Genomic DNA, 22934 nt, shown 5'->3' with positions numbered 1-22934 from the left:
CCACAAAAAAACCCTATCATTCGTCTTCGTCTCCTCGTTCTACAGGGTCCCCTCTGGGACCGCATCATCGGAGCACCGCGGAGGTGGCTCAGTCGGCCTTAGCCGATCCTCCGTTCTCCGCCAACGCGGTCTGCCTCTTGCGCAGCCAGTACTCGGCCTTCTCCATGTCTCGCGCCACTGCACATGTGCGGATTCGGTGAGGATCACGCACGCACGCACGCCGGTAAAGTGCCGGTGTAAGTCCACGTACCGCCCTTGCCCTCTCTATAGCACTGGCTCACCTCGTGCATGCTGTCCTCATCGCCTCCCTCTGCCAGGCTCTTGAACAGGTTGAAGGCCTGGACGACGCGACCATCAGCATCATACACATCACCATCGGCATCGCCAGCTGACCGCCTGGCGATGGAGACAAGAGCAACAACGTACGTGGCGGTCGTCCCTGGCCTTGATCTCGTCGGACTGGTAGAGGATGGCCAGGTTGTAGGTGGCCATCTTATCGCCCTGGGCCGAGCTCTTCTCGAAGTACTTGAAGGCCATCTCCACGTCGCGCGGGAACACCCCGCCCACCTCGTTGTAGGCGTCGCCCATCATATTCTGCGCCGCCGCATGCCCACTACACCCCCGATCATCTCCGCTCAGTACCGCACACGCACACGCACACGCACACGCACACGACGGCACGCACCTGTCCGCGGCCATGGCAAAGTAATGGTAGGCGAGGGCGCAGTCGACGGGGGTGCCCACGCCGCGGCGTTGGCAGCACCCAACGTTGTACAGGGCCTTGCTGACCAGGGCGCCCTCCTGGACGCTCAGGCCCGATCGAACACGGCCGGTCTCGTCCAGCCCAGACTCCACCACATGCATGAAGTACCCCAGCGCCTTGGCCTGCGCACATGTGGGCGCGTTGTGTTGTTGTGTCAGCGCGCGTCTAGTCTCGTGTGCTGTGTGTCGTGCGTGGAGCGGGTGGGGTGTTGACCCGTTCTTCGCCCTCGTGGATCAGGTAGTACTTGCCCAGCTTGTACTGGGCCTCCGTCGATCCGAGATTACACGCGCGCAACAGCATCTCTGCCCGGTACGGATCCTCCGTGTCCATCATCCTGCCCAGCGCCGCCCATCCACCCATTAAGCAACACAAGGCCACACGCGACACGCACGCACACACGCACGCACACACGCACGTGCGCACACAGGGTGTGAGTGTACCTGGCGCGAGAACAGAGCTCGGTGGCGATGGTGTTCTGGAGTTGGTTGATTTCGTGGTGGAGGCGGTGGAGGTCCTGGTTGGACTCTTCGAGCTTGTCCCGCAGGCTTCGCGTGCCGGGGTGCTCGTCTACCACCTGCTGCAGGTCGACGCTCAGCTTGCGCGCCTCCTCCAGCTGCGCAATACACGCCTGGATCTCCTCCCACGCCCGGTCCAGGTCCACCTTCGTCTCCTCCCTCTCCCGCATCAACGCCGCTCTTCACTCATTTCATCAGCACACCGCACCACTGCACACCACACACTACACCGCAGGCGCGCGCACCCGGATTGCTGGAGAGCGTTGGATTCCTGGTGGAGAGCTGTGGTCTCCTGCTGGATGGAGAGGGCCTCGTGCTGGAGTGCCTCGAGCCTCTGTCGCTCGGCCTCCTGGGACGCGCGCAGCTCCTCCAGGCGGCGCACAAGGGCGCGCAGCTGCTCCTCGGCCTCCACCACACGCGCGTCGTGCTCGGCCAGGTTGGCCTCCTGCCGGGCGATCAGCGCCGCCTTCTCGCCGGCCGCGCGCCCCAGCAACTCGGCCTGGTCGTGCGCCCGGAGCAGCTCGTCCTCGATTTGGCTCAGCCGCTGGGCCTTCTCAAAGTGGCCCAGCTCGCGGGCGCGCACGTCGCGCAGGCAGCGCCGCAGGCGGCGTGCCGCCACCGGCTCGCTGCGGCCCTGGCGGATGGTCTTCTTGAGGGCCTTCCTTCTGCGACGCCAGCGCGCGACCGCGTCGCGGGTGGTGCGGCTGGGGATCAGGCCCGCCAGCGAGACCGGGTCTCCCTGCGGGCCGGGCACGGGCACGTCGTCGCTGGCTCGGTCGGCCGGCAGCCGCTGCTGGATCCAGGCCTGGATGGCGGCCCGTTCGTAGGTGTAGCCGTCGCCGGCGGTGACGACCGGGTCGTTCATGGCCTTGAGGGTGAGCGGGCACATGAGGTGCTGCGGCGTGGTGAACATGGGCGTGTTGAGGAGCTCGGTCAGGGCGGCGGTCAGCTCCGGGTCATCGTGCGGCTGATCGTCGTCAGCCTCTTCTACTTCTTCGACTGGCTCGGGCACTTGAGTATCGAGCGCCGCAAGAGGGACAGCGGTGGCCGACGCGATGGTGGGCGGCTTGGCTTGAGGAGATGGCGATGAAGAGGGGGAGATCTTGGGTGTGGGGACCGTAGGGCGCCCGTTGTTGTTGCGGCCGGGCGGCGGGGGCCACGTGGTGGGCGGTCTGGAGGGGAGGCTGGACGTGTGGGGCGAGGTCAAGGCTGCGCTGCTGCTAACGGACTTGCCCCGTTTGGCAGGAGGCGCGGTGCCTGCAGACTTGTTCGCAGCCTGGTCATGGCCTCGCGAGTTGTTGCTGCTGAGCGAGTGGTGATGTGCAGTGCTGGCCGAGGGGGACGATGCAGGAGAGGCAAGGGAAGAGGAAGAAGATGATGGAGAAGCAGAGGAGTGCTTGTCGCCGGTCGGTTCGAGTAGTCGCTTCCGCTTCCGGTTGTGGTACTGCTCCATGTCCATCACCATGCCCGACGCCTCGGACCTGCTCGACCTAGGTGTGTCCCCGTTCGTCGCTGCTGGCGTCATCTGTCGCTCCAGGTGCGGTTCCATCGCGCTGCCATACTGTTCTTCACTGTGTGCGTGGTCAGGCGCTATTGAGCCCTGCGACATGGTTCTGACCGGCGAGTTGATGGGAGAGTTGATGGGCGACACGTCGGGCAGGTCCTCCGCCTCGCTTCCATCGTCGGCTTCGGCGTACATAACCGGGGGGACTTGGGTGGAGGCGGCACCGGCAGTGGGAGGCTTGGTGGGCGATTGAGGCACGCCCCCCGGCAATTTGCCCCATAGAGGTGTGTTACCCATGGACCTGCGTGCAGGCTTCATCAAAACGCCAGGTGCTTGGTTTATTTCTTCTGTAGATTCAGGGCGAGGGTCATTTTTCATTTCTTCAATACACACAGAAAAGTAGTGGGTATCAGCACCTTATTGAACGAGCAGCGCGAAACGATGAGCTAGTAGAGTGCGAGATCGATTGTGCCCACTCGAGGTTCAGGCATTCATTTTTTAAATCAATTTCTTTTGCTCTCTTAGGAAATTGATCGCAATTAGGAAAGAGAAAAAACCGGTTCATCAGCGGTTGGCGGGCTTCACTTCACAGCGAGAGCTCTCTCGCGCCAGTGCCTTGCCGCCTCGCAGTCCTTTCTCACTGAGTATGAGCACGTATGTGCGTACATGTGAGTATGTGAGTATGCACCGCGCGAGCTGGCTTTGGTTTCGTACCACCCCTGCCTTCCTCGTAGCACCAGCTGAGCTTCAGCATGCTCTCCTTCTCTCCGCTCTCGGCCAGTTCCTTGAACAGCGCAAATGCCTGCCATCCACAACACGAACGTGAGCGATTCCATCCCCTCTCGCAGAAAGGTGACCAAAGAAAGAAAACTAACCTTTGGCTCGTCCCTGGCCTGGTCGGACAGAAGGAGGACGGCCAGGTTGTACTGGGCCGGTCGATAGCCCTGGGCGGCGCTCTTATGGAAGTACCCCAGAGCCAACTCCACATCGCGCGGCATCGCCGGGCTCATAATCCCGTCGTAGAAGCTACCCGCCATGTTCTGCGCTCGCGCGTGTCCTCTGTGGCGCTCACGTAGGCTCAGCCAATCCTAGTCCATCCGCACACGCACTCACTTACGCACGCAGACGCGCACACGCCACGTACCGATCGGCTGCGTTGCAGAAATAGCAAAAGGCGAGGGACGGGTCGGCCTGCGTGTGGATGCCGTACAGGTGGCACAGCCCGAGCTGGTACATGGCCTTGGTGGCCCACTCGTCCTGCTCTGCGTTCGGTTCCGCAATTCTCGTCAAGTAGGAGTACGCCTTAGCCTGCGCGACGCGTGCGACAGAGCTTAGCGCAATGGCAACGGGAATGCAGCGATGCAGGTGTGTGGGTGCCTTGAGTCCGGGGTCGGTGCAGCGCATGTAGTACTTGCCCAGCAGGTACCGGGCTTCCCTCGAACCTAGAGCACGAGCACGCGAGAGCATCTCCACACGGCTCGGGTCCTCCTCCGCAATCACACTGACACGAACACACGAACACACGAACCACGGCACGCACAACAGGCACGACACCGACGCATACTTGTTTGGACACTGCCTCTTCAGTTGGTGTACAAGGTCTGCACCGTACCGAGAGCATCGACATAGCTCCTTGGCAATCTGCTGTTGAATATCATCGATCTCCTGGCGCAAGTGACCTAGGTCGCCGGCCGACAGCTCGAGCTTATGCCGCAGACCGGCCGCGGCCTCGGGGTGCTCTTCGATCACCTTTTGCACCTCGTTGGTGAGCTCCTTGGCCTCCTGCAGCTGCGCACGACACGCGATGCTCTGCGCCCACACATTGTTCAGTTCGGCCCTGGCCTCCTCCGCCTCGCAGAAAAGTGCCGCCCTGGGCAACGCCAGTACCAGGTCGCGTGAGCTACGCATTCCACACATACCGAACGGACATGCGTAGGCATACGCACCCAGAGTGCTGGAGGAGCGAGGTCTGGTTGCGTAGTGCGTCGACCTCTTGCTGGAGCGGGGCGAGCTGCTGCTTTTCGGCGCCTCGGATGGCCCGCAGCTCTTCGAGTTCGCGAGAAAGCTCGTGCAGCTGGGCCTCGATCGTGCACATACGCGCCTCCTTCTCGGCGATGAGTTCCTCCTTGGCCGCGACGGCGCTGCCGGCTTCGTGCTCCTTGCGTTGCACCTCGCGCAGATCGAGCTCGATCTGGCCCAGCTGTTGGGCCTTTTCAAAGTGGTTGCGCTGTAGTGCGTGGATCTGCTCGAGCCTGGATCGCAACCGACGGGCCACCATGGACTCGTCGGCGCCCGTCACAAGCGCCTCCATCGCCTTGCGCCGCCGCTGCCATCGCTCGACGGCCATCTGGACGAACCGGTTGGGGCGCAGGGCGGCAATCGATATCGCGTCGCCGTTGGGTCCGGTCACAGGCACGTCGTCGTTGGCCCGGTCGGGAGGGAGGAGCCGACGGATCCAGTCTTCGATGGCCGACCGCTCGTATGTGAAGCCATCCTGCACGACCACGCATCAGCACCGTGTGGCGTGTCGCGTGTGTCGTGTGGACGAACCTCAGCAAACACGGGGTCGCTCATGACCTCGTGAAGGAGCGGGCACATCAGGTGCTCTGACGGGGCGTAGGCGGGCGTGTTGGCGAGCTTTTCCACCACATCGCGTACGTCGGGGCCACCCTCCTCGTCCATCTGATCGGCATCGTGTTCGTGGAAGCGCTCCTGCTTGATGTGCCGCGCCAGCCGAGCGAGACCGACATCGGCTTTTGGCTTGCTCGCCGACGCCGACGCTGGTGTGATGGTTGAGGCCGGCCAGCTCCGACGCGGCGCCCCACCAGCTTTGGCCAACTTGTGGACGAGAGGCAGCGGAGGGGCTGTTCTAGGACAGCTGGCGGTTTGGGCACCAGTCGGCACTGGTGTACTGCCCTTCGTCGAGTCAACGGCGCCGCCACGCGCCTTCTTTGGTGAGACCGCGGCAAAGGCGAGCGCGTTGGGCAGGCTGAGACCAACTCGAGCGTCGTGCTTTCGCTTCCGATCGTGTTCGCCATCGTTGCTGCGCCGCTCTGACGCCTCCGATGACCTGCTCGGTATTGTCGTGGTCGGCGTGGTCGGCGTGGTTTGGCTCGACAGGCCTAGAATTGGCGTGTGCTTGGCGGGCTTCTTCAGACCCGTTGGCAGCACAGGCAGCAATGGCCTCTTGAGGCTGCTGCCGCCGCTGCTCGGCGTGGGTCTAGTACTTGAACTCGACGATGGCGACGAGTTAGCGCAGTTGGAGGTCGGGAGCAAGAGCGGGGTGGGTCGAGGCGCTGCCGCCTTCTTCGCGTCCGTCTCGCTGCTGCTGCTGCTGCGGGCGAGGCCAAAGTCGGGCAGGTGGTCTGGTGCGGTCCTGCTGGGCGAGTTTGTGGGGGAGGAGATGGGCGAGCCGAGGGGCGACACTTCAGGCGACAGGTCCGCCGCCCCGCGGAAGCTCGCCAGGTAGTCGTTGTTGACCACCTGCCCTGGTACGGGTGATGCTTCCGGGGCAGAGGGTCGCAGAGGAGGCAGGGAGGCCAACGGCGCGCGCTGGCCCCGCGGAGAGAGTGCGTTACCCATGAGCGGGAGGGCACCCTTCATCTAACGTCGGTCTCTGAATCCAAGTTAACAAGTCAGCCCAGCAGAGCAACAGCGGGGAAGGGGTACATACCTGGCGTCTGGACGGCCAATAAAGTACTGGTGCCTTGGCTGGTGGCGCTGGTCCTTGCGTCGCGTCCGTTCGAGAAAGAAGAACTAATTTCCTTCCGTTTCCTTTTCCACAACTAAAAAGAAATACAGCATTAATATCTGGGCCAGAACGCAACTCAGACTTTGAACTTCTGGCAGCGGTGTTCCTCGTGCGTGGCCTTGCATCGCACGCAGCAGAACCGCGACCGGCACTTGGTGCACGTGTAGTTGGCGAAGTATCTGCACGCCCGTGGTGAGCGCACGCACGCGCGCATTTGCGAGGGAGGGGATGGGAAGCGGCACCCGCACACAGAGCAGAAGTGGCGAGGCGGGAGGCGGGAGGGTTCGGCCTGCACGGAGAAGTAATTCACCTCGGCATCCTTGTCCTGCTCGGCTTCCTCTTCCAAGACTCTGTACACGTGTGACGCACACAACCACACACAACCGCACACGCACGATCAGCCTTGGCGTGGCACGTGTGACACGCGCCACCAAGCACTTCAAGTGTGGCCGTGTACCGATCGAAGTTGTACTTACGGAGCCGCCGCAGGCCTGACTTTCGTCGCTTCTTTTTCTTGGAGAACGGCCCTTCGGCTGCACCATAATGATCGTCATCATCGATCACAACGCAACGACATCAACCAACCGCACGGGCGGAGACGAGAAACGCGCGCGTGTTGGCGTACCATCTTCCTCGGCCGTGGCTTGCGCAGCGTCCTCTTCCGTGAACCCGAAGTTGTCCTGGTGGTGCAGCACAAAGGAGGTGCAGCGAGAGTGTTGGAATGCGCACCGACGCCGATCCTCGGGAAGAGGTGGGCGGGGAGGTGTTTACCTTCTCCAGGTTGGCCAGGTGCTGCATGAGCTTCTTGTCCTGGATGGCGTCCATGTCCCGGTCCTTCATCTTGGGCGTCAGCGCCACCGCTCTGCCTGCACCGCGAACCCAAGTGAGCAGCGTACGCAGAAGAACGTGGCACGCCTCGAGCAACCAACTGCACACCGCGTGGTGGAGGCAAAACGTACTGGAGGCGCGCCGTCGAGTGGGCGGGGGCGTGGCCGCGGGGGTGAGCGAGAACTCGCCCGGCTGGTACTCATCTGTGCAGGGGCAGATTTGTTGTGAGGTGGGTGAGAAAGCGAAAACAAGTAAAAGGGCGACGAGACTGAACCATCATCTTTTCTCTTGCCGCCCCTCGTTCGCTTGCCCTTGGCACTCATCTCCAGATCCCTGTGTTTATTTATTCCGGAGTTTCTTTTCTTTTTTCTTGGCGCTTTTCTTGCCCTCTCTGGAGCAGACACTGCCTGGCACGATACACTCTGGCATTGCCCGCTCTGCTCTTGCAACTACCGACCATGCATTGTTTCTCCATGATCACTATACACTGTGTCTTAGTGCCAACGAACACTCAGCCTGGGAGTGGCCCAGCGTCGCAATTCCGCGTCGATGAGATGCAACCGCGGGAGAACAGGAGCAAGAAGAGAGAGACAGCAGCTTCTTCAGAAGATGTACGCGAAGCCGTAGAAGAGCCTGCAAGATCAGGAACGACATTAGCAGCTGTCACATGAGAGGCAGAAGAGGGAGGGAGCAGCGTACGTCCAGAACAGCACGTAGGACTGGGCCGGGAAGAGAAGGCAAAGAAGAGAGAGGAAAGGAGCTAGTGAGCATGTGGTGGTGGGTAAGCGCAGCGAGCGTGGAGCAGGTGGTACCAAAAGGCCCTGTCCAACAGCCTCGGTCCACAAGGCGGAGGGGCTGGTGAAGTACTTGCTTGTGTTGTAGCCTGTTCGGTGGAGAACGAGCAGCGACACCAGTGCAGACGCTGCCGCGTAGAAGATGAATCCTCCCAAGCCGGTCACCCCCAGAATGCCTGCCGCACTTCCTGCCACACTCGCCACAATGATTCGACTGCCGACCGCCAATTTCATCGTCAGCATTGAAGGCGTGAATTAATCTCGAGCAAGGAGATCAACGAACCAAAAGAAGATGGCCCGATTATTGTGGGCGATGGCTTCCGGGTTGTGCAGCTCGCCCGGTTCGCCTTGCTTGGCCATGTCCTTGCTCATCTTGGCAATTATTATGATGATTAAATAATCTGGCTGACCTTTTCTCTCTTTTTTTCTTTCTTTCTGCAACACAAAGATCTTTCATCACCGAGCCCTGGCCGACCGGCGATAGAAGGCCAAGCTGGGCAGGAGCACACCCAGGCCAACCAGCCTGCAATTGATAAATCAACATCATCAAACGAGGTCCGTTCGTGTGCGTAGTTGGCCAAGCCAACAAACCAAGGAGGGGGCAGGGGAATCGTACACACAGCCATAGGCAAGGAACATAGTGTTGGATCGCTCGGTGTACATGAACCCCACTCCATCGCTCCGAAGCTGAAGGAAGTGCTCGTTGATCCTCTTCGCCACCTTGGCACCATGCCGCGAGCTCATCCTGCAAGACGGTGTGGTGCGTGTGTGTGGTGTGCGTGCGTGTGTGTAAACAAACACATCACTCCAACCACTGGTTGACATGTGCACGCTCGAACGTCCGTACGTCCATCGGGGGTGGAGTGGGAGCAAGGTCTCGTCACCATGCTCATCACGAAGTACGAGAGTCACCGGCCCTTCGCCGTCCGCGTTGTGGAACGCGCTGGCTTGAAACCGAGCCACAGTGGCATCACGCAGCTGATCGCGCACGGACGGGGCCAACCACGCCAGCACCGGCTCGAACGCGAACCCGGCCCGCACCACGCACTCGCCCGGCCTGAATGCATGAACAATAAATCGTGAATCAGAAGAAAAGTAGTGAGATGAATGTGGAATACATCTTTGTGGAGGATGCGCACCGCGGCTCGTGTGTGGCAGGTTCGAGTTCAGGCACCACCGCTATACCTCGGGTGGGGCGGGCGGCAGGGCGGCACTCCAGCACGCCGGGCGAGGCGCCTGCACATACCAGCACCACCCCCAGTGCCACGAACAGTGCGCCCCAGCCCGCCATTCGCCACACGTTGCTCGTCCAGTGGTCCCCCTCTTCCTCCATCTCTCAGGCCTGCTTCAATATTTAAATATTTATTTCGGTAATTATAGCTAATTATTTTATTAAAACGATAAGCTGCGTTCAGGCGAAACGGAGTACAGAAGAACGAAAAGAAACTCGAAGGGGGGGGGAGACAACACCAAAGCCCAGAGAAGATGGAAGAGGAAGGGGGAGCGCGGGGGAACCCGTTTGAGGTTTTGCCGGAGGAGCTCAGCGTGCGTATCCTGCGCGAACTGAGCGCCGACGCTCTCGTGAACGCCTCCGCCGTATGTGCGCAAGTACCTTCTCCTCTTTCTCTGTGCCATCCATGTCCAACGAGGATGCCGTGCTCACATTAATTCGTGCTTTAAATCTGCGTAGTGGCTTGTGCTGTGCGAAGATGAAAGCTTGTGGTAACGAGCAGCAACTGCTTCTTCTTTCTTGGCTTCGCCTTCTACATGAGCGGCGCGCACCGAGGTGACTGACTCATGCTCGTACCGACTCACTCGGCAGGCGCTCGATATGCCAACGTTCGCACCCGTCGAAGGAGTGGCAGGATGCCCTCGCACTGTACAAGGAGCAGAGCGAGAAAGCGTGGAAGCAGATCTACGTAGAATCGAGTACGCTCTCTCTCATAACCGCCGTGCAGCGTCTGTGTGAGGCTGCCTAACATTGTGTTTGCCTTCGCCCTTGCTTCTCTCTCGGCGATCTGTGCACACATACGCTGTGCAGTTCGCTTCTTCCCAGGCACGACCGTGCTGACTGCTGATATGATGGCCCAGCTCAACGCCTGGCTTAGCGGCTATAGAACCTGGAAACTCATCTACCGGTACGAAGAGAAGAGCTGTTAACGCTACATTACAGGCGGCTGATGATCCTAACCTCAATGGCCGATCATTGGTATGACAGGGCGTCGGTGCATGGGTTCACAGCCAGGGGTTTCCACAAGCACTGCGACAAGAAGGGTCCCACGGTCACGGTGTGCAAGACCGAAAAAGGGTACTCGCGGATCCCCTCGATCGTCGAGCGTATCTAGAGCGCGCGCATGTCCGCTGACGAGGGCGGCAGGTACATACTGGGCGGCTACAACCCGCTCTCGTGGGACATTTGGGAATCGCCGGCAGGTTCGTCGCCACCGACGGCGACTCCAACCGTCGGCGACGTGCCGTTCATCTTCTCGCTCAAGAACCCCAAGGGGTAAGCCCGCCCCGGCACAACAGTTGAATCGACCTTCATGTTCGGCCAACGCTGCTTCCCGTCTCTGCGCTTTGCCGTTGTCGTTGCACACAGGGTCGAGCCGTGCTTCATGCAGCACAAGGGCAGCGGCACTGGAGTTATCAACAACGCGAACTACGGGCCGACGTGGGGTGCAGGTACGTTCACGGCCGAACCTCACATCACTCACCGCATCGCCTCTCATTTGCTCGCGTCTGGCGCGTGATGATGGCGCTAACGATGATGTTGTACGTGCAGAAGCGAAGCAGGACCTGGGCGTGTTCGGGTACCCGCACAACAAGGGCCGATGGAGCTGGAGCAGACTGGGCTCGTTCTACTCCTCGACCGCCCTGCGGCAGGCCCTGACCAAGGTAACGCACCACGCACCCCCCCCCTCCCCCGCTGATTGAGAGGCCGGCCTGATCCCGATACCGTACGCAGGAGGAGGACTGGCACTGCTTCCTGGCCGGTGAACCCCACTTTCTGGTGGGGGAAGTGGAGGTGTTCGCCATCGACCGGGAGCATCCGCACCTCCGGCGAGAGAAGGAGCTCGCTGCCCCGCCCGAACGCAAAAGAAGCGTGTTCGCTTCCATGGTCCACAGGCTGCGTGGCTCCAAACGAACTGGAGCGAAAGAGTGACAAAACCCAGCAATGCAAAGCAAGGCAAGGCAACCACAAAACACGATTACTGTCTGTATCTACAAAAATAATAAATAAACCTTTGAACCGGAAGAGAGAAGGAGCGCTACAGGAAGTAGTCGGGCACGTTGGCCTCCGGCGTGGCCCTTGTGTTCTCCGGCGCGGCGGAAAAGACGTTGAAGTGACGATCGCCACTCTGGAACACGCACGACACGCAACACAATACCGCACACGCAACACGCGCATGCACAAACATCAGCCGACCATGATGGACACCCGCACCGAGGGGCACTCAGCGCCTTGTTGCGTCGTAGGAAGGACAGCAAGCACGTACCTCGGATATCTCCAGCACGGAAGCCACGTTGCCGCAGCGGTAGCAGTAGTTGGGGGCGGACCACACGGTGGACAGCTTGTCATCCCACAGTACCTGGTAGCCTTCCATGCACAGCTGATGCGCCCGCAGGATGTGCTGCAGATTGTTTGTTCGCAGAAACATGTCCACCACGTCGGCCCCAAACGTATACCCGGCGTTCCTGCACGTATGAAGCATACAACTTGAGTCCCATGACAACACGCACACGCACACGCACACGCACACACAACGCACATCACCTTTGTGAAAGATAGAAGCCGTCCTTGTCGGGCTCGGGGTCGGACCACATGAGGTCGGCAATGGCACCCTCCATGGGGATCTCCCCGAAGCGATAGAGCACCTTGATCTGCTCCAGCGAGAGGATCTCGGGCGATAGGCCTGGCGCACCATAACAAACGAGCGAGCATGTGTCAGGCAAACGCGGCACACGGGGTTCGGCAATGGCGGCACGCGCGGTGACTGTAGTGGTGCGTGTGCGGCGGTGCGTGCGTGCCGAACCTCCATGAACAGCGAAGATTTTGTTGTCGATGGTGGCTGAGATGGTCAGGAAATCGAAGACCTCCATGAAGTACCTCCTGCGAATGTTCGATGAGGCCGCACAGACTACAGATGAGGAGAGAGAAGGAGAAGGAAATGCGGAGCAGGGAGGGAAGGCGTTAACGTTACCAGACGTTGGGGTTGCCATACTTCTTCTTGCACTCGGCATAGAAGCCGTAGGTGAGCGAGATGGCTCGCGATTCGTGATTGCCTCGGAGCAGGTGCACTGCACACGCACACAACGTGTGAGCAAGGAGCACAGAGACAGACTGACACGATGCGTGTTCAGTGTTCGCGGCGGTGGGCGGTGGGTGCACCTCGGTGCGGGTGGCGAAGCTTGAGGGCGAGGAGCAGCGACACCGTTTCGACACTGTGATGCCCGCTGCACGTGCCCAAGCGGCGGCGGCAGGAGGGAAGAGAGCCGTTGCGGGTTGGCCGCCAGTGGCGATAAAAGAAGGGGGAGAGAGCGAAAGGGGTCCGACGGTACCGATCGACAAAGTCGCCGAGGAACAGGTAGTTGGTGTCCGGCACGTAGCCGGCGATTCGGAAAAGCTCGATCACGTCGTAGAACTGTCTGTTGAGGATGAGATGAGATTGGGGGGGGGTAGTAGTAGGAGAAGGAGAAGCCACGTGGGCCGGCGGCAGGCGTAGTACCCATGGACGTCGCCAACGACGGTGAGCGGCGAGGAGAGGCAGAGCACATTTGGCTCATTTACGAGCAGTTCCCTCACCTTTTCGCAAATCCATTTGACTGCGTGCTCGGATATCGGCTCGCACTTGTAGAGCTTCTCTATGCAGGCGTCTAGATCCAGCATGCTCCCTTCTTCATCGACTGCCCGTTTGTTTTAAATTCAAAAGTAGTCCTAAAAACAAATCAAAACCAAAAGCTTAAGGTAGTACATGACGTGGCCACGTTTTTGCTTGCGACACAGTGAGACACATGGAGCACCGCGAGCGTCAGCTGCCAAACACTGTCTGGTGCGCGGTCGGGTTGAGCGTGGCCAGGGCCTCGCGGTTCCTCTTCGTCCACGCAGGGTACGCCGCGTTCCGCCTGACACGAAGCGGAAAGTGAGCAACGGCGCTGCAGGGTTTGAGTGAAGAGGGACCACGTGCGTACTTGATGGCGGCGAGGGCGGTGGCCTCGAGGTTGGCGGCGTTGTTGAGCACGGCGTAGTGGTAGATGGCGATGGCATTGTGGGACTCCAGCAGGTGGGTGGCGATGAACTGCTCGATCATCTGGCGCAGGTGCGGCGAAATATCGTACTGGTCGCTGATGCGCAGCATCTCCAGCGCATACTCCGTTGGGAACTTCGCGAATAGGCCTGCAGCGCGCGTTGCCTAGTTAGTTTTGTGTCATCGTGTGCGGTGGTGCGGTGCGTGTGCGGTGGCGCGTGTACCGGTGTGGAGGAATTCGAGGACGAGCAGGAAGCAATCGCGGGTGACCTCGGTGAGTTCGATGCGCTTCTCCTGGGCCTCTTTCATTCCGCTCTGGAGGATGGCCCGGAAGAAGGGCGACAAGGCCAGGAAGCACGGGTGGGCCAACACCTCGTGATGCACCGACTCGTCCGCGTCATCTGCTACCACCACCGTAACCTGCAGTCCCCCGATAACGCTGTGAGCTTGAGCGTACCAGGACACACGACACACACGACACACAGCACCTGCGCGTAGTCGGTGGTTTCGATGGCCTTCTTCAGGTCGTCCACCAAATTCACGGGAAGCTGAGGCCCATTACGCGCTGCGTCAGCACGGCTCGGAGTGGCATGGAGAGGGGGGGGGGTGAGGAGCTCGTACCTCGGTGAGGCTGTACTCTCCAAAACGGATCGCGTTCTCGCACTGGAGCACAAAGGCGTCGGACAGGGAGTACTCTGGTGCGACGCGGTCAGTCAGCCGGTTGCCAGCCACTTCACACAATGCACCAGCGCGCGCGCGCACGGGGCCGGTACCGATTGCAATCTTGGCGAGTCGGACGTCGAGATCCTGCTTGGCCATGAGCTGCTGGGCGTTGAATTGCGATAGCCGGTCGGTAGGTGTTGAAGAAGACGACGAGGAGGATTGCTCAGAGGATCCTGTAAATAAATACAAATATATAAATAGAAATATATATAAATATATAAAAATACTAATAAATGTGTCGAACGCGTACCAACAGAGGGATCTTCTCGCTTGACGCTCCTTTGCCGCGATTCGTCGTCGTACCGCTTCTGGTAGAGCGAGGACCCAACCCGCACCTCCACGAACCGCTCACTGTCGACTCGCACCCGGATCGAATTGCCTGTCGCACGGACCCGTCGTCCGCCCCGGGCGTGTGAGTTTCTATTTTCCAGAAGATGCAGTGATACCCAGAGGTGCACGCGGGTATGGTACCGTCGTTGGCCGTCACCGCTTGCTGGTAGGCCTTCTCGAGCTCGTCGTTAACCTCCGGCTCGAAGTCGGCCCAGTCCGGATCCGCAAACCTGTGCGCAACACATAATGACCGGTCACCGATCGTTCATCAAGCAGTGGGGCTGACAGGGCCCCGGTCGTCCCGTACCAGGTCCACCTGACGGGCGGCTTGGGCGGCTCCTCTGCCTTGGCCGCGCCCTGTTCGGGCTTTTCCTCCTGCTTGCGCAGCGTGTAGCCGAAGCAAGGCACGCTCGGCACGGCGCCCGTGTAGAGGAAGTGGAGCATCGCCAGGAACACGTCGGCCTTGTGCTCCTTGATCAGCACCCTCGCCCGCCTCTTCTCCTTCTGTTACGGTTTAACAACAACACAACAACGCACGTGCGACGGGTGTGAGGCGGCGTTGACGGAGAGTGTGAGAAAAAGAACGAAGAGTGGAGGGAGCTTGCCTTTCGGTGGTGCTTGGGCGAGCCGGACTCGGGCGACTCAGTGGTGGGTACCAGTCGGCTGCTTGACATTCCAGTTATAGTTTCTGTGAACAGGGTGGACAGCGCGTCAGTACTGCCCTCAAACACGGTGGAGTGTGAACAAGCACAAGAATTAGTACCGAGCTTGGGCGAGGCGTTGCGGGAGAAGCCGAACTCGCCCGATAGCTGTACGTCGGCGCTGCTGGCCCGCCGGCTGGCGGACCTCTTGCGTGCGGCGGACTTGGGCAGTGACGATTGGAATACGGGGCAGCGCGACGCAAGGATCGCACTGTGCCTGTTCAGTTGTACACGACGGGCCGCCCGAGAGTGAGTTGCGCGAGCGCGAGATATGACGGGAGAGGTCGGGGGCACCCAAAAATTCGCTTGTCGCCATCAGCGTCCAGGACGAACTCCACGTCGGCCCACTCTTCATTGTTCACCAGCGAAGCCAGGTGGTCGGCCAGCGCCTGCTTGCACTTCCCTGCTTCGGTCCACATGATCGGTGTCGCGACCAGGCTCGCGATTTGAAGGGGCAGCACTGTTTGCGTGCGTGCGTGTGCGTGTGCGTGTGCGGTGATATGTGTGCGTGTGCGGCACGCGTGAGTATCACGAACTTGCACAGTGGGAGGGTATTGGCGGCGGTGTACTCTCGATGGCCTGGAAGCTCTTCTGGAGATCGTCCGCAAAGGTGCGATAGAGGATTTGGAAGTGGAGCTCACCGCACTCCACATTCTCCAGGGGAACCCACACGTCCACAACCTGCGTGCTCGCATATTCTATGACACACGCACACACGCACCACCGCACACGCACGCACGCACGCACACAAAAGAGAGCGTGTTGCATCAGAACACTGTGAACAGCACGAAGGTGCGGGCGAGGTTACTCCCAAGGTGGAGGACGACGTTGCCCAGCGGGTCGTCGCGCAGGAACTTGTCCTTGTCCCACACATCGCAGTGCAGAGCCTCGTCGGCGTGGATCTGGAAAGTGAACTTCTCCTTCCACACCGGGTTGAGCGTCTGCGCAGACACCACCAAGCGTCGTCAAATATGGGAGTGAGTGCTGCCGCTGCGCGCATTAGAAACCGAGAGCAAGCCCTTACGAGGCGGCGTACCTTGTACTTGATAGTGGACGAGTACTTCTTGTCGCCCAGGCGCAATATCACGTAAGGATCGCTGGTGCCTATGCGATAAAATAATAATAATAATAATAAGCTATTTTGTGCATTTATTTTTTATTTTTTATTTATTTTTATTTTTATTTTCACCAGGAAAAAGTGCGGTTGTCGACGAGGGGGGAAAGCGTACCGCAGCTGTCACGGATGGCGAGGTTGCGGCCCTCGACAAGGACCACCTCGGCGGTTCCTCGCAGCAGGTGCACATCTCTCGAGCCGTCACTGCCAAGCAGCGATGTCCGCCTCAACAACTTCATCTTGTTCTTAAAAGATCACTATTTTGTGTGTTTTTTTTTGTGATTTCTTTGACCACGGAGAGTCCTCTTTAGGTGAACGAATAACTGCAGCTGTTGCCTGGTGTTCGAACCGAACGCGAAAGAAACACAACGTTCACAGCACGGCCAGCAAAAAGGAATGACGGAAGATGAAATCTGCGTCACCATCATCGAGGGCAAGGGCCTTGCCGTCAAGGACTCTTGCGGTACTGGTTTATTATTTTTAAGATTTTTAATAACTCATTCACCAGTCGCCAGTCACTAGTCCTTGCTGCAACGTTTCGTTCTCGTTATTTTATGTCCTCCTGTATGCATCCATTTCTTCTTTTAGCATGCTTACAAGCCGGAGCCATTACAGGCACCAGTGATCCTTTCGTCAAAGTGAAGCTGGGCACCATAAAGCACAAGACAAAGAAGATAATGAAGAACCTCAACCCCCGCTGGAACGAGAAGTTCTTCTTGTACGTGCACTCTCCTCCTCGTCCTTTTATTAATTTTTAATTAATAATTCTTATAATGGAAATATGGACATTGAATTAAAATTTAATATACAAGACTATTGTTTTGCCTTGTGGACAATTGTTTGCTAACGTTCCGCTTCCTCGGCAGCAAGGGCTCGGGGTTCGCCTCGTCCACGCTAGAAATCACTGTATGGGATTGGGTAAGCTTGAGTGTGGTTATGATGAAGCGTCTTTGGTTTGGCGTGTCTGCTGACGTCGACGGTCGTGTGTCGTGTGTCGTGCGTCGTGCGTGGCGTGTGGGAACGTTCAGGACAGGATCGGTTCGAACGACTACATGGGCGAGGTGCGGATACCGATGTCGGAGGTGATGACTCTGGGCGAGATCAGCAAGTCGTACCCGCTCGTCAGCGGACCCGGCCACGAGGGCGAGCAGGTCTCGGGCGAGATCAGCATCCGCGTGCAGGTCATGGTCCAGGGCGACCTGCAGACCGGCAACCTCAACGCCGAGGAGCTCCGTCGCTTCGCTCTTCAGAAAATGGTGAGCCAGCCTGCATGTATGTCCAAGTGCCACTTCTCTTGCTAACCTGCGTGTCCCTACATCAAGGCGAGCACATCAGCGCTGCCGGTGAACACGGGCAGCACGAACCTCGCTGGCCCTGAGGTCCCGCCGCTGCCGCCGCGCGAGGAAGGCTACAGCAGCGGCAGCTGTGACGCCGTGCCCACCACCGCAGCGCGAAGCGCGCCTCCCCCCGCGCCTGCCGCCACCGGCGGTTACCCGCGACCACAGCCCACCACCTTCGCCTCTTCGCCCAATCTCTCTTACGCCGGCGGCGCCGGAGCCGGCGCTGCGCCCGCGTACAACCGCGCTGTCACAGCGCCCGCGACGCACTCGGGCTACACGCCACCGCCGCCCCAGGTGAAGCCGCCCGGCATGGCGCCGCCGCGACGGCAGCCCGGGTCTTCGGGGTCGTTCGTGGGCGTTGCACCCGGGCCGCCGCCGCCGCGTCCGCCGGCGATGCCGCAAGCCAAGGCCCTGTACGCGTGGACGGCCGAGAACCCGGGCGAGCTGGCCTCGCTCGCCGCCGGCGCGGTGGTGTTTGTGAAGGACAGCTCCGACGCGTCGTGGTGCCTCGTGGTAGACACCCAGGGCAATGAGGGCTACATCGCCAGCAACTACATTGAAATGCTTTAGGTTTGGCAATCTACAGAGAGAAGGGACGTGTATCACCAATCGTACAGCTGGCCTGGAAGTGTGTCCTCGAACTCGCCGTCGCCTCCAATGGGGCACTCAAAATTAACTTACTATGAAAATGTGGACGAACATTTTCCTTCATTTTCAGGGATAAAAATAAAATAAAATGTATTGATCAACAACCTTCGCCTTCTTGTTCTGGCTGCACTTTCGTCTCCTCTTTCTGTCTCCTTTCGCCTGTGGCCGCGCGCGGTATCAGCTCGTCATGTTGCCGCGGGAGGGCGGCACAGATCGCCCCACCGTCCCACCTACGGATGACAGCATGCTGGAACTGCAGCCAGCGACCAAGGCGCCCGCACCCGCGCCTGCCTATACTCTGCGCTCCCTGCTCTCTGGGCACCACCGCTCGCCCCCTCCCTCGTCATCTTCTTCAGCCACTTCATCTTCATCTCCACCTTCCCCCCACCTCGCTCGCTCACCGGGTCGCTCCCTCAAATCGCTCCTCACCACAAACCCCTTCTCGAAACTGACATCTCGTAGCGGCTCTGGACAAGAAGAATCAGCAGCCTCCAGCAACAACAATCGTCAAAGCGCTCGGCAACCTGGAGCTCAGCCCCACATCGTCGAGGATGAAGAAAATGGCGTCGGTATCGATAGCTTCGAGGTTGTACAGCCTGAAGGTGGCACCAACGATAGCACTGCAGCGCAGCCCCCCTCTCGACTGCAGGTGCCACCCACGCGCACGCGTAGCCGCAGCGCATCGCTGCCCGCGCCCTTCCAACCGTCGCACGAGCTTCTGCATTCCCTCAATGCACCTCCATCTTTGGCGGCTGCCGTAGGACCCTCCTCACAGATCACCACCACGACCACCTCGACATCTGCTGCCCTGGTTGCTGCTGCAACTTCATCAATGCGAGGCCTGGGCAGCGAAAGTGATGCGCTAGAGCGGCTCAAGATGAGGAAGTACTACTATCGGCGGCTAGCCGACCCCCATACCCTCTTCGACCGGTCCTACTTGCCAGGCGAACGAACGCTTCTGGAGCGCACCAAGTGCATAGGTCTGTCCATGCCCAACGCGGCCATCTGCATCATCAGCGGACGCCTCGTCGTCACCAACTTTCGAGTCATCTTCGATCCCACCTCTGGCGACGACTTCCTCAAGGTGCCTTAATTGTTTCTTATTTTTGTTATTTATAAATAATAACAAATAATAATAGCATGAATTTGTACCGATTATTATGAAACAAAATAATACTGTATTAATTCATTTCAACCCTACGTTGAGCAGGAGAGGATGGGGTGGGAGGAGGGTGCGCGCGTGATGGCCTTGAGCAATATCGCCACCGCCGAAAGGAGCGGGAAGCACCTGACCCTGCACGCCAAGGACGTGCATTCGCTCATACTCGTCTTTGCTGACGACAGGAGTACGCTTTCATTCCCTGCGCCCACTCTTTCCCGCAGTGGCTCAGAGTCGCCAACAGCAGACTGCTCACGCATTCAATCTCCACACTCAGGCGCGTCAGTCTTCCATCAACAGCTGCTGCGAATACCCAAAACCGAGCCGTTGTTTGCCTTCCCTTATTACCAAGCTTCTGGGGTAACCTTACTCTCTTCCCACAGGCACCATACATGGTGTCACGCACTTTATAGTCTTCTTCCTCCTCTGCCATTCGTACTAACGCCACTCGCTGTTCCCGCAGAGACTGAGACGGTGGTCGTACGATCCCTACCTCGAGTTTGGGCGAATGGGTATCACGGAAGGGGGTGGTGGCCCATGGCGCATATCTCACGCCAACGAAGACTTTAAGCTGAGCCCGACCTACCCGTCTCTGCTGGTCGTTCCGTCCGAGATGACAGATCAAGGTACCTCTACAGCTCCATTTGATTTTACAATACAATGCGTGTCGGGCACACTGACACCTCACGTTTCACTTTTCGGTTCATCGGCGATGCAGAGCTCCACGAATGCGCCAAGTACCGGGTCAAGTGCCGTCTGCCCGCTCTCTGCTGGCGATCGGGGAGCGCCGTGATCTGTCGGTCATCACAGCCACGAGTCGGCCTACTGGGTACGTACAACACGCTGTGCCCAGCAGGAGCCACCAGTTCCAACACATTCTTAAGTGTAGCGTCCTTCTTTAACACCACTCATCAAGGGTTCGCTCGATCATCGGCCGACGAAAAGTTCATCAACGCACTCGGGGCAATCAATCCGTCGGTGCCAGTACGAATCATTGACGTCAGGTACAACTTGGCCACCGCTCGTGCCTGCGTGCCGTGGTGTCCGTCATTATGAGGCTGAGCCCCTGACTCACATCACCTTTATGCGCACAGGCCCAAGCTCACCGCGGTGATGCACAAAGCAACGGGCGGTGGTTACGAGGACTATCCCAACACCGTTGTATCATTTTTGGATGTAGATAATATTCATGTCATGCATGAGAGTTTAGATAAGCTCAAGAAGGTACACTCTGCGCTACTCTACTCAACGCCTCGCTTCGCTTGATCGGCTGACAATTGGAGGTGACTCCACGACCAGGCGATTGTGGAGGGAACGATCAAGGACGAGGCGCAGCTGGACTGGTTCGACCGAACCGGCCGGATGCTGTCCGCCATCTACGACGTGGTGCGACACATGGCCGTTTATCCCGGTCCGGCGCTCATCCACTGCAGGTACCTTAGCAGCAGCCAACCCCTTCGCTTGTTCGGCGAGCTTGGCTTGTTATCCTCACTCACTCACTCGCTCGCTCGCTCTTCTCTTCTCTTCGCCCACCGCCTTAGCGATGGCTGGGATCGCACAAGCATTGTTTGCTCCATGGTACGTTCCTGGCCTTCGATTGTTGCTGAGCGAGTGAAGAAAACTTCCTGGACTCACGCTTCCTATTTCTGACTTTGTCTCAATCTATCAAGATGGAGCTTATGATGGACTCCTTCTACCGGACCATAAGTGGGTTTTGCGTTCTTGTTGAGAAGGAGTGGCTCTCCTTCGGCCACCAGTTTCACAAGCGATGCGGTATGTTTCAACGCTAACCAACTGCGCACACGATGTGTCTCGCCTTGGCTCACACCGTGACCGAACTCACACGCAGGCCACGACCAGCTGGGCGGAGACACGCGACCGCAGTCACCGATCTTTGTACAGTTCATCGACTGCGTGTGGACCACCATGCAACTCTTTCCCAACGATTTTGAGGTAATTCATGCACGCAACTCGCACACGACACGCAACACGACAAGCACGACACACACGGCACACACCTTTGCATTGTTGGCTGACAGCTTGCGTCGTTGTCCAGTATAACGAGGAGTTCCTGCTGTTCGTCTTGGACAATTTGTACACATGCAAGCACGGCACGTTCCTCTACGACAGCGACTACGAGCGACGGGAGAACAAGGTCGAGGATACCACCACCTCGCTGTGGGACGAGGTCATGGACAACATCGCCCTCTTCCGCAACCGCGACTACCTCTATCGACGGCGCACCACCAGGCCAGGCGCCAACAACCCCAACGCCGGCGACGACGACTCCCCGCTGCGCAGCGACGACTCGCCGAACCACTATGCCCGACGTCGTCGGTCGGGCACCGTCGCCATCGGGCGTACGCCTGCAGCGATGCGGCCACGCGCCTACGAGGAAATGCTGCCCGAGCAGCCCATCGACAATAACGTGCTGCTGGGGCGGCGACGGCCCAAGGGCCGCAAGACGCTGGCCACGATGGAGTCCAAGGAAATCGAGGAGCTGTCGGCCGCGGGTGGTGGCGGCGGTGCGGCGCAGTCCTTTCCGGCCGTGCCCCAGCTGCGCGTCCCATCGCAGGCGCAGCAGGCGCGCGTCACTGGGGCTTCGCCGGCATTGGCCACGGTCCTGTCGCCGCGCACCATGGACGAGCTGCCGCAGAAAATCCTGGTGCCTTCGCCCAACGCGCTCTCCTTCCTCTCGCCGTCGCAGCGCGTGTGGAGTAACTACTACCTCCGATGGCTGCCCGAGAAGGAGGCCGCCCGGCTCGAACGCATGATCGGTACACCCTCCCCACCACCTCCACTCTCTAGCTCTACGCCTGTCAGTCACTGACCCGAGCTTCGTGACATGCGCAGTCAAGCACCTGCTGCTGGCGGCCAAGCGCAAACAAAAGCGCAAGTCCAACCGCACCGTCAACGGTACCCGCCCACCAAAGTCGTGGCAGCAGCATCGCACACACTCACCTCACCGACCGGCTTTCTTCTTTCTTTCTTTCATTCTTTCTCTTTCAGTGCCGTCGTCCTTTGGCACCAAGCAGGACGTGAATCAGCTCGGCTCCGAGGCGCCCTACCCCACGTGCTCCCTCGCGACGGCCAACAAGCACCTCTCGACGGGTGCGCATTTTATTTTATTTTATTTTTATCTTTTCTATTTATTTTTACCACTACCGTCAGTCGCTGACCAGGTTCTGCCGCATTGTTGTGGTTGTTGTGGGCGCAGGCGACGTGGTTCTGTGGCTCACGCCCGAGGACACGCTGAACCGGGAGATGGACATCTTTCTCGAGAAACAGTTCACCCAGGCCGGCATGGTCATCAACAAGACGGAGGCGCTCTTTTTCGACTACAAGGGCTGGAACGAGGTGCTGGAGACCGCCAAGAACGCCGCGCCCGACGACATTCTCTTCGTCTGGTACCAGACCGACGCCGGCGACATGGAAGTCGCCTCCCTCAGGTAGCTCTTGCACTGTTGCTTTTCCACCCGGCGTTGTGCCGATCACGTCAGATGGCCGACCCACGTTGC

At 59.2% G+C, this 22934-nt stretch overlaps 10 protein-coding genes across 10 annotated transcripts; 3 read left to right on the top strand and 7 right to left on the bottom strand.

The window, feature by feature from the left end:
- Positions 1-88: 88 nt before the first annotated feature.
- On the bottom strand, positions 89-2977 carry ACA1_062330 (Sel1 repeat and Ubox domain containing protein; the record flags this gene model as incomplete). The annotated part of the gene is made up of 7 exons (XM_004339456.1): positions 89-177; positions 251-338; positions 427-613; positions 686-885; positions 977-1097; positions 1204-1458; positions 1524-2977. The coding sequence occupies 7 exons, from the start codon at positions 2975-2977 to the stop codon at positions 89-91; spliced, it is 2394 nt and encodes a 797-aa protein (XP_004339504.1).
- A 369-nt stretch (positions 2978-3346) lies between these two features.
- On the bottom strand, positions 3347-6385 carry ACA1_062320 (Ubox domain containing protein; the record flags this gene model as incomplete). The annotated part of the gene is made up of 8 exons (XM_004339455.1): positions 3347-3414; positions 3497-3584; positions 3658-3841; positions 3927-4283; positions 4395-4652; positions 4729-5276; positions 5333-5646; positions 5677-6385. 8 exons carry the CDS (start codon positions 6383-6385, stop codon positions 3347-3349), a joined length of 2526 nt encoding a protein of 841 aa, XP_004339503.1.
- Positions 6386-6609: 224 nt separating this feature from the next.
- Positions 6610-7684, bottom strand: ACA1_062310 (HIT zinc finger protein; the record flags this gene model as incomplete). Its single annotated transcript, XM_004339454.1, has 7 exons — positions 6610-6712; positions 6776-6883; positions 6991-7066; positions 7159-7213; positions 7263-7399; positions 7493-7564; positions 7636-7684. 7 exons carry the CDS (start codon positions 7682-7684, stop codon positions 6610-6612), a joined length of 600 nt encoding a protein of 199 aa, XP_004339502.1.
- Positions 7685-7963: 279 nt separating this feature from the next.
- Positions 7964-8527, bottom strand: ACA1_062300 (transmembrane protein 93, putative; the record flags this gene model as incomplete). The annotated part of the gene is made up of 4 exons (XM_004339453.1): positions 7964-7994; positions 8061-8080; positions 8174-8369; positions 8439-8527. The coding sequence occupies 4 exons, from the start codon at positions 8525-8527 to the stop codon at positions 7964-7966; spliced, it is 336 nt and encodes a 111-aa protein (XP_004339501.1).
- An 84-nt stretch (positions 8528-8611) lies between these two features.
- Positions 8612-9488, bottom strand: ACA1_062290 (uncharacterized protein; the record flags this gene model as incomplete). The annotated part of the gene is made up of 4 exons (XM_004339452.1): positions 8612-8678; positions 8793-8900; positions 9003-9212; positions 9295-9488. The coding sequence occupies 4 exons, from the start codon at positions 9486-9488 to the stop codon at positions 8612-8614; spliced, it is 579 nt and encodes a 192-aa protein (XP_004339500.1).
- Positions 9489-9640: 152 nt separating this feature from the next.
- Positions 9641-11318, top strand: ACA1_062280 (uncharacterized protein; the record flags this gene model as incomplete). Its single annotated transcript, XM_004339451.1, has 8 exons — positions 9641-9751; positions 10012-10084; positions 10212-10293; positions 10401-10492; positions 10589-10661; positions 10755-10837; positions 10938-11050; positions 11121-11318. 8 exons carry the CDS (start codon positions 9641-9643, stop codon positions 11316-11318), a joined length of 825 nt encoding a protein of 274 aa, XP_004339499.1.
- A 106-nt stretch (positions 11319-11424) lies between these two features.
- ACA1_062270 (serine/threonineprotein phosphatase PP2A, putative) lies at positions 11425-13043 on the bottom strand (the record flags this gene model as incomplete). Its single annotated transcript, XM_004339450.1, has 9 exons — positions 11425-11514; positions 11653-11745; positions 11821-11851; positions 11931-12069; positions 12190-12266; positions 12358-12454; positions 12546-12610; positions 12716-12802; positions 12883-13043. 9 exons carry the CDS (start codon positions 13041-13043, stop codon positions 11425-11427), a joined length of 840 nt encoding a protein of 279 aa, XP_004339498.1.
- Positions 13044-13185: 142 nt separating this feature from the next.
- ACA1_062260 (C2 domain containing protein) lies at positions 13186-16508 on the bottom strand (the record flags this gene model as incomplete). Its single annotated transcript, XM_004339449.1, has 16 exons — positions 13186-13279; positions 13346-13550; positions 13626-13821; positions 13890-13949; positions 14023-14096; positions 14175-14297; positions 14375-14503; positions 14596-14684; positions 14762-14958; positions 15111-15142; positions 15218-15372; positions 15450-15615; positions 15725-15836; positions 15932-16096; positions 16192-16259; positions 16385-16508. 16 exons carry the CDS (start codon positions 16506-16508, stop codon positions 13186-13188), a joined length of 1989 nt encoding a protein of 662 aa, XP_004339497.1.
- A 157-nt stretch (positions 16509-16665) lies between these two features.
- Positions 16666-18179, top strand: ACA1_062250 (C2 and SH3 domain containing protein; the record flags this gene model as incomplete). Its single annotated transcript, XM_004339448.1, has 5 exons — positions 16666-16732; positions 16885-16987; positions 17136-17187; positions 17298-17525; positions 17592-18179. 5 exons carry the CDS (start codon positions 16666-16668, stop codon positions 18177-18179), a joined length of 1038 nt encoding a protein of 345 aa, XP_004339496.1.
- Positions 18180-19134: 955 nt separating this feature from the next.
- On the top strand, positions 19135-22869 carry ACA1_062240 (myotubularin, putative; the record flags this gene model as incomplete). The annotated part of the gene is made up of 14 exons (XM_004339447.1): positions 19135-19341; positions 19468-19566; positions 19880-20042; positions 20135-20245; positions 20333-20420; positions 20511-20640; positions 20716-20849; positions 20958-20994; positions 21087-21189; positions 21266-21369; positions 21473-22193; positions 22270-22332; positions 22426-22527; positions 22634-22869. 14 exons carry the CDS (start codon positions 19135-19137, stop codon positions 22867-22869), a joined length of 2298 nt encoding a protein of 765 aa, XP_004339495.1.
- Between the last annotated feature and the right edge of the window lie 65 nt (positions 22870-22934).

The sequence above is a fragment of the Acanthamoeba castellanii genome (genome assembly GCF_000313135.1).
Source record: "Acanthamoeba castellanii str. Neff unplaced genomic scaffold scf7180000084599, whole genome shotgun sequence".
In the NCBI taxonomy this organism is placed as follows: Eukaryota; Discosea; order Longamoebia; family Acanthamoebidae; genus Acanthamoeba; species Acanthamoeba castellanii.
This window is presented reverse-complemented; position numbering and strand designations above follow the sequence as displayed.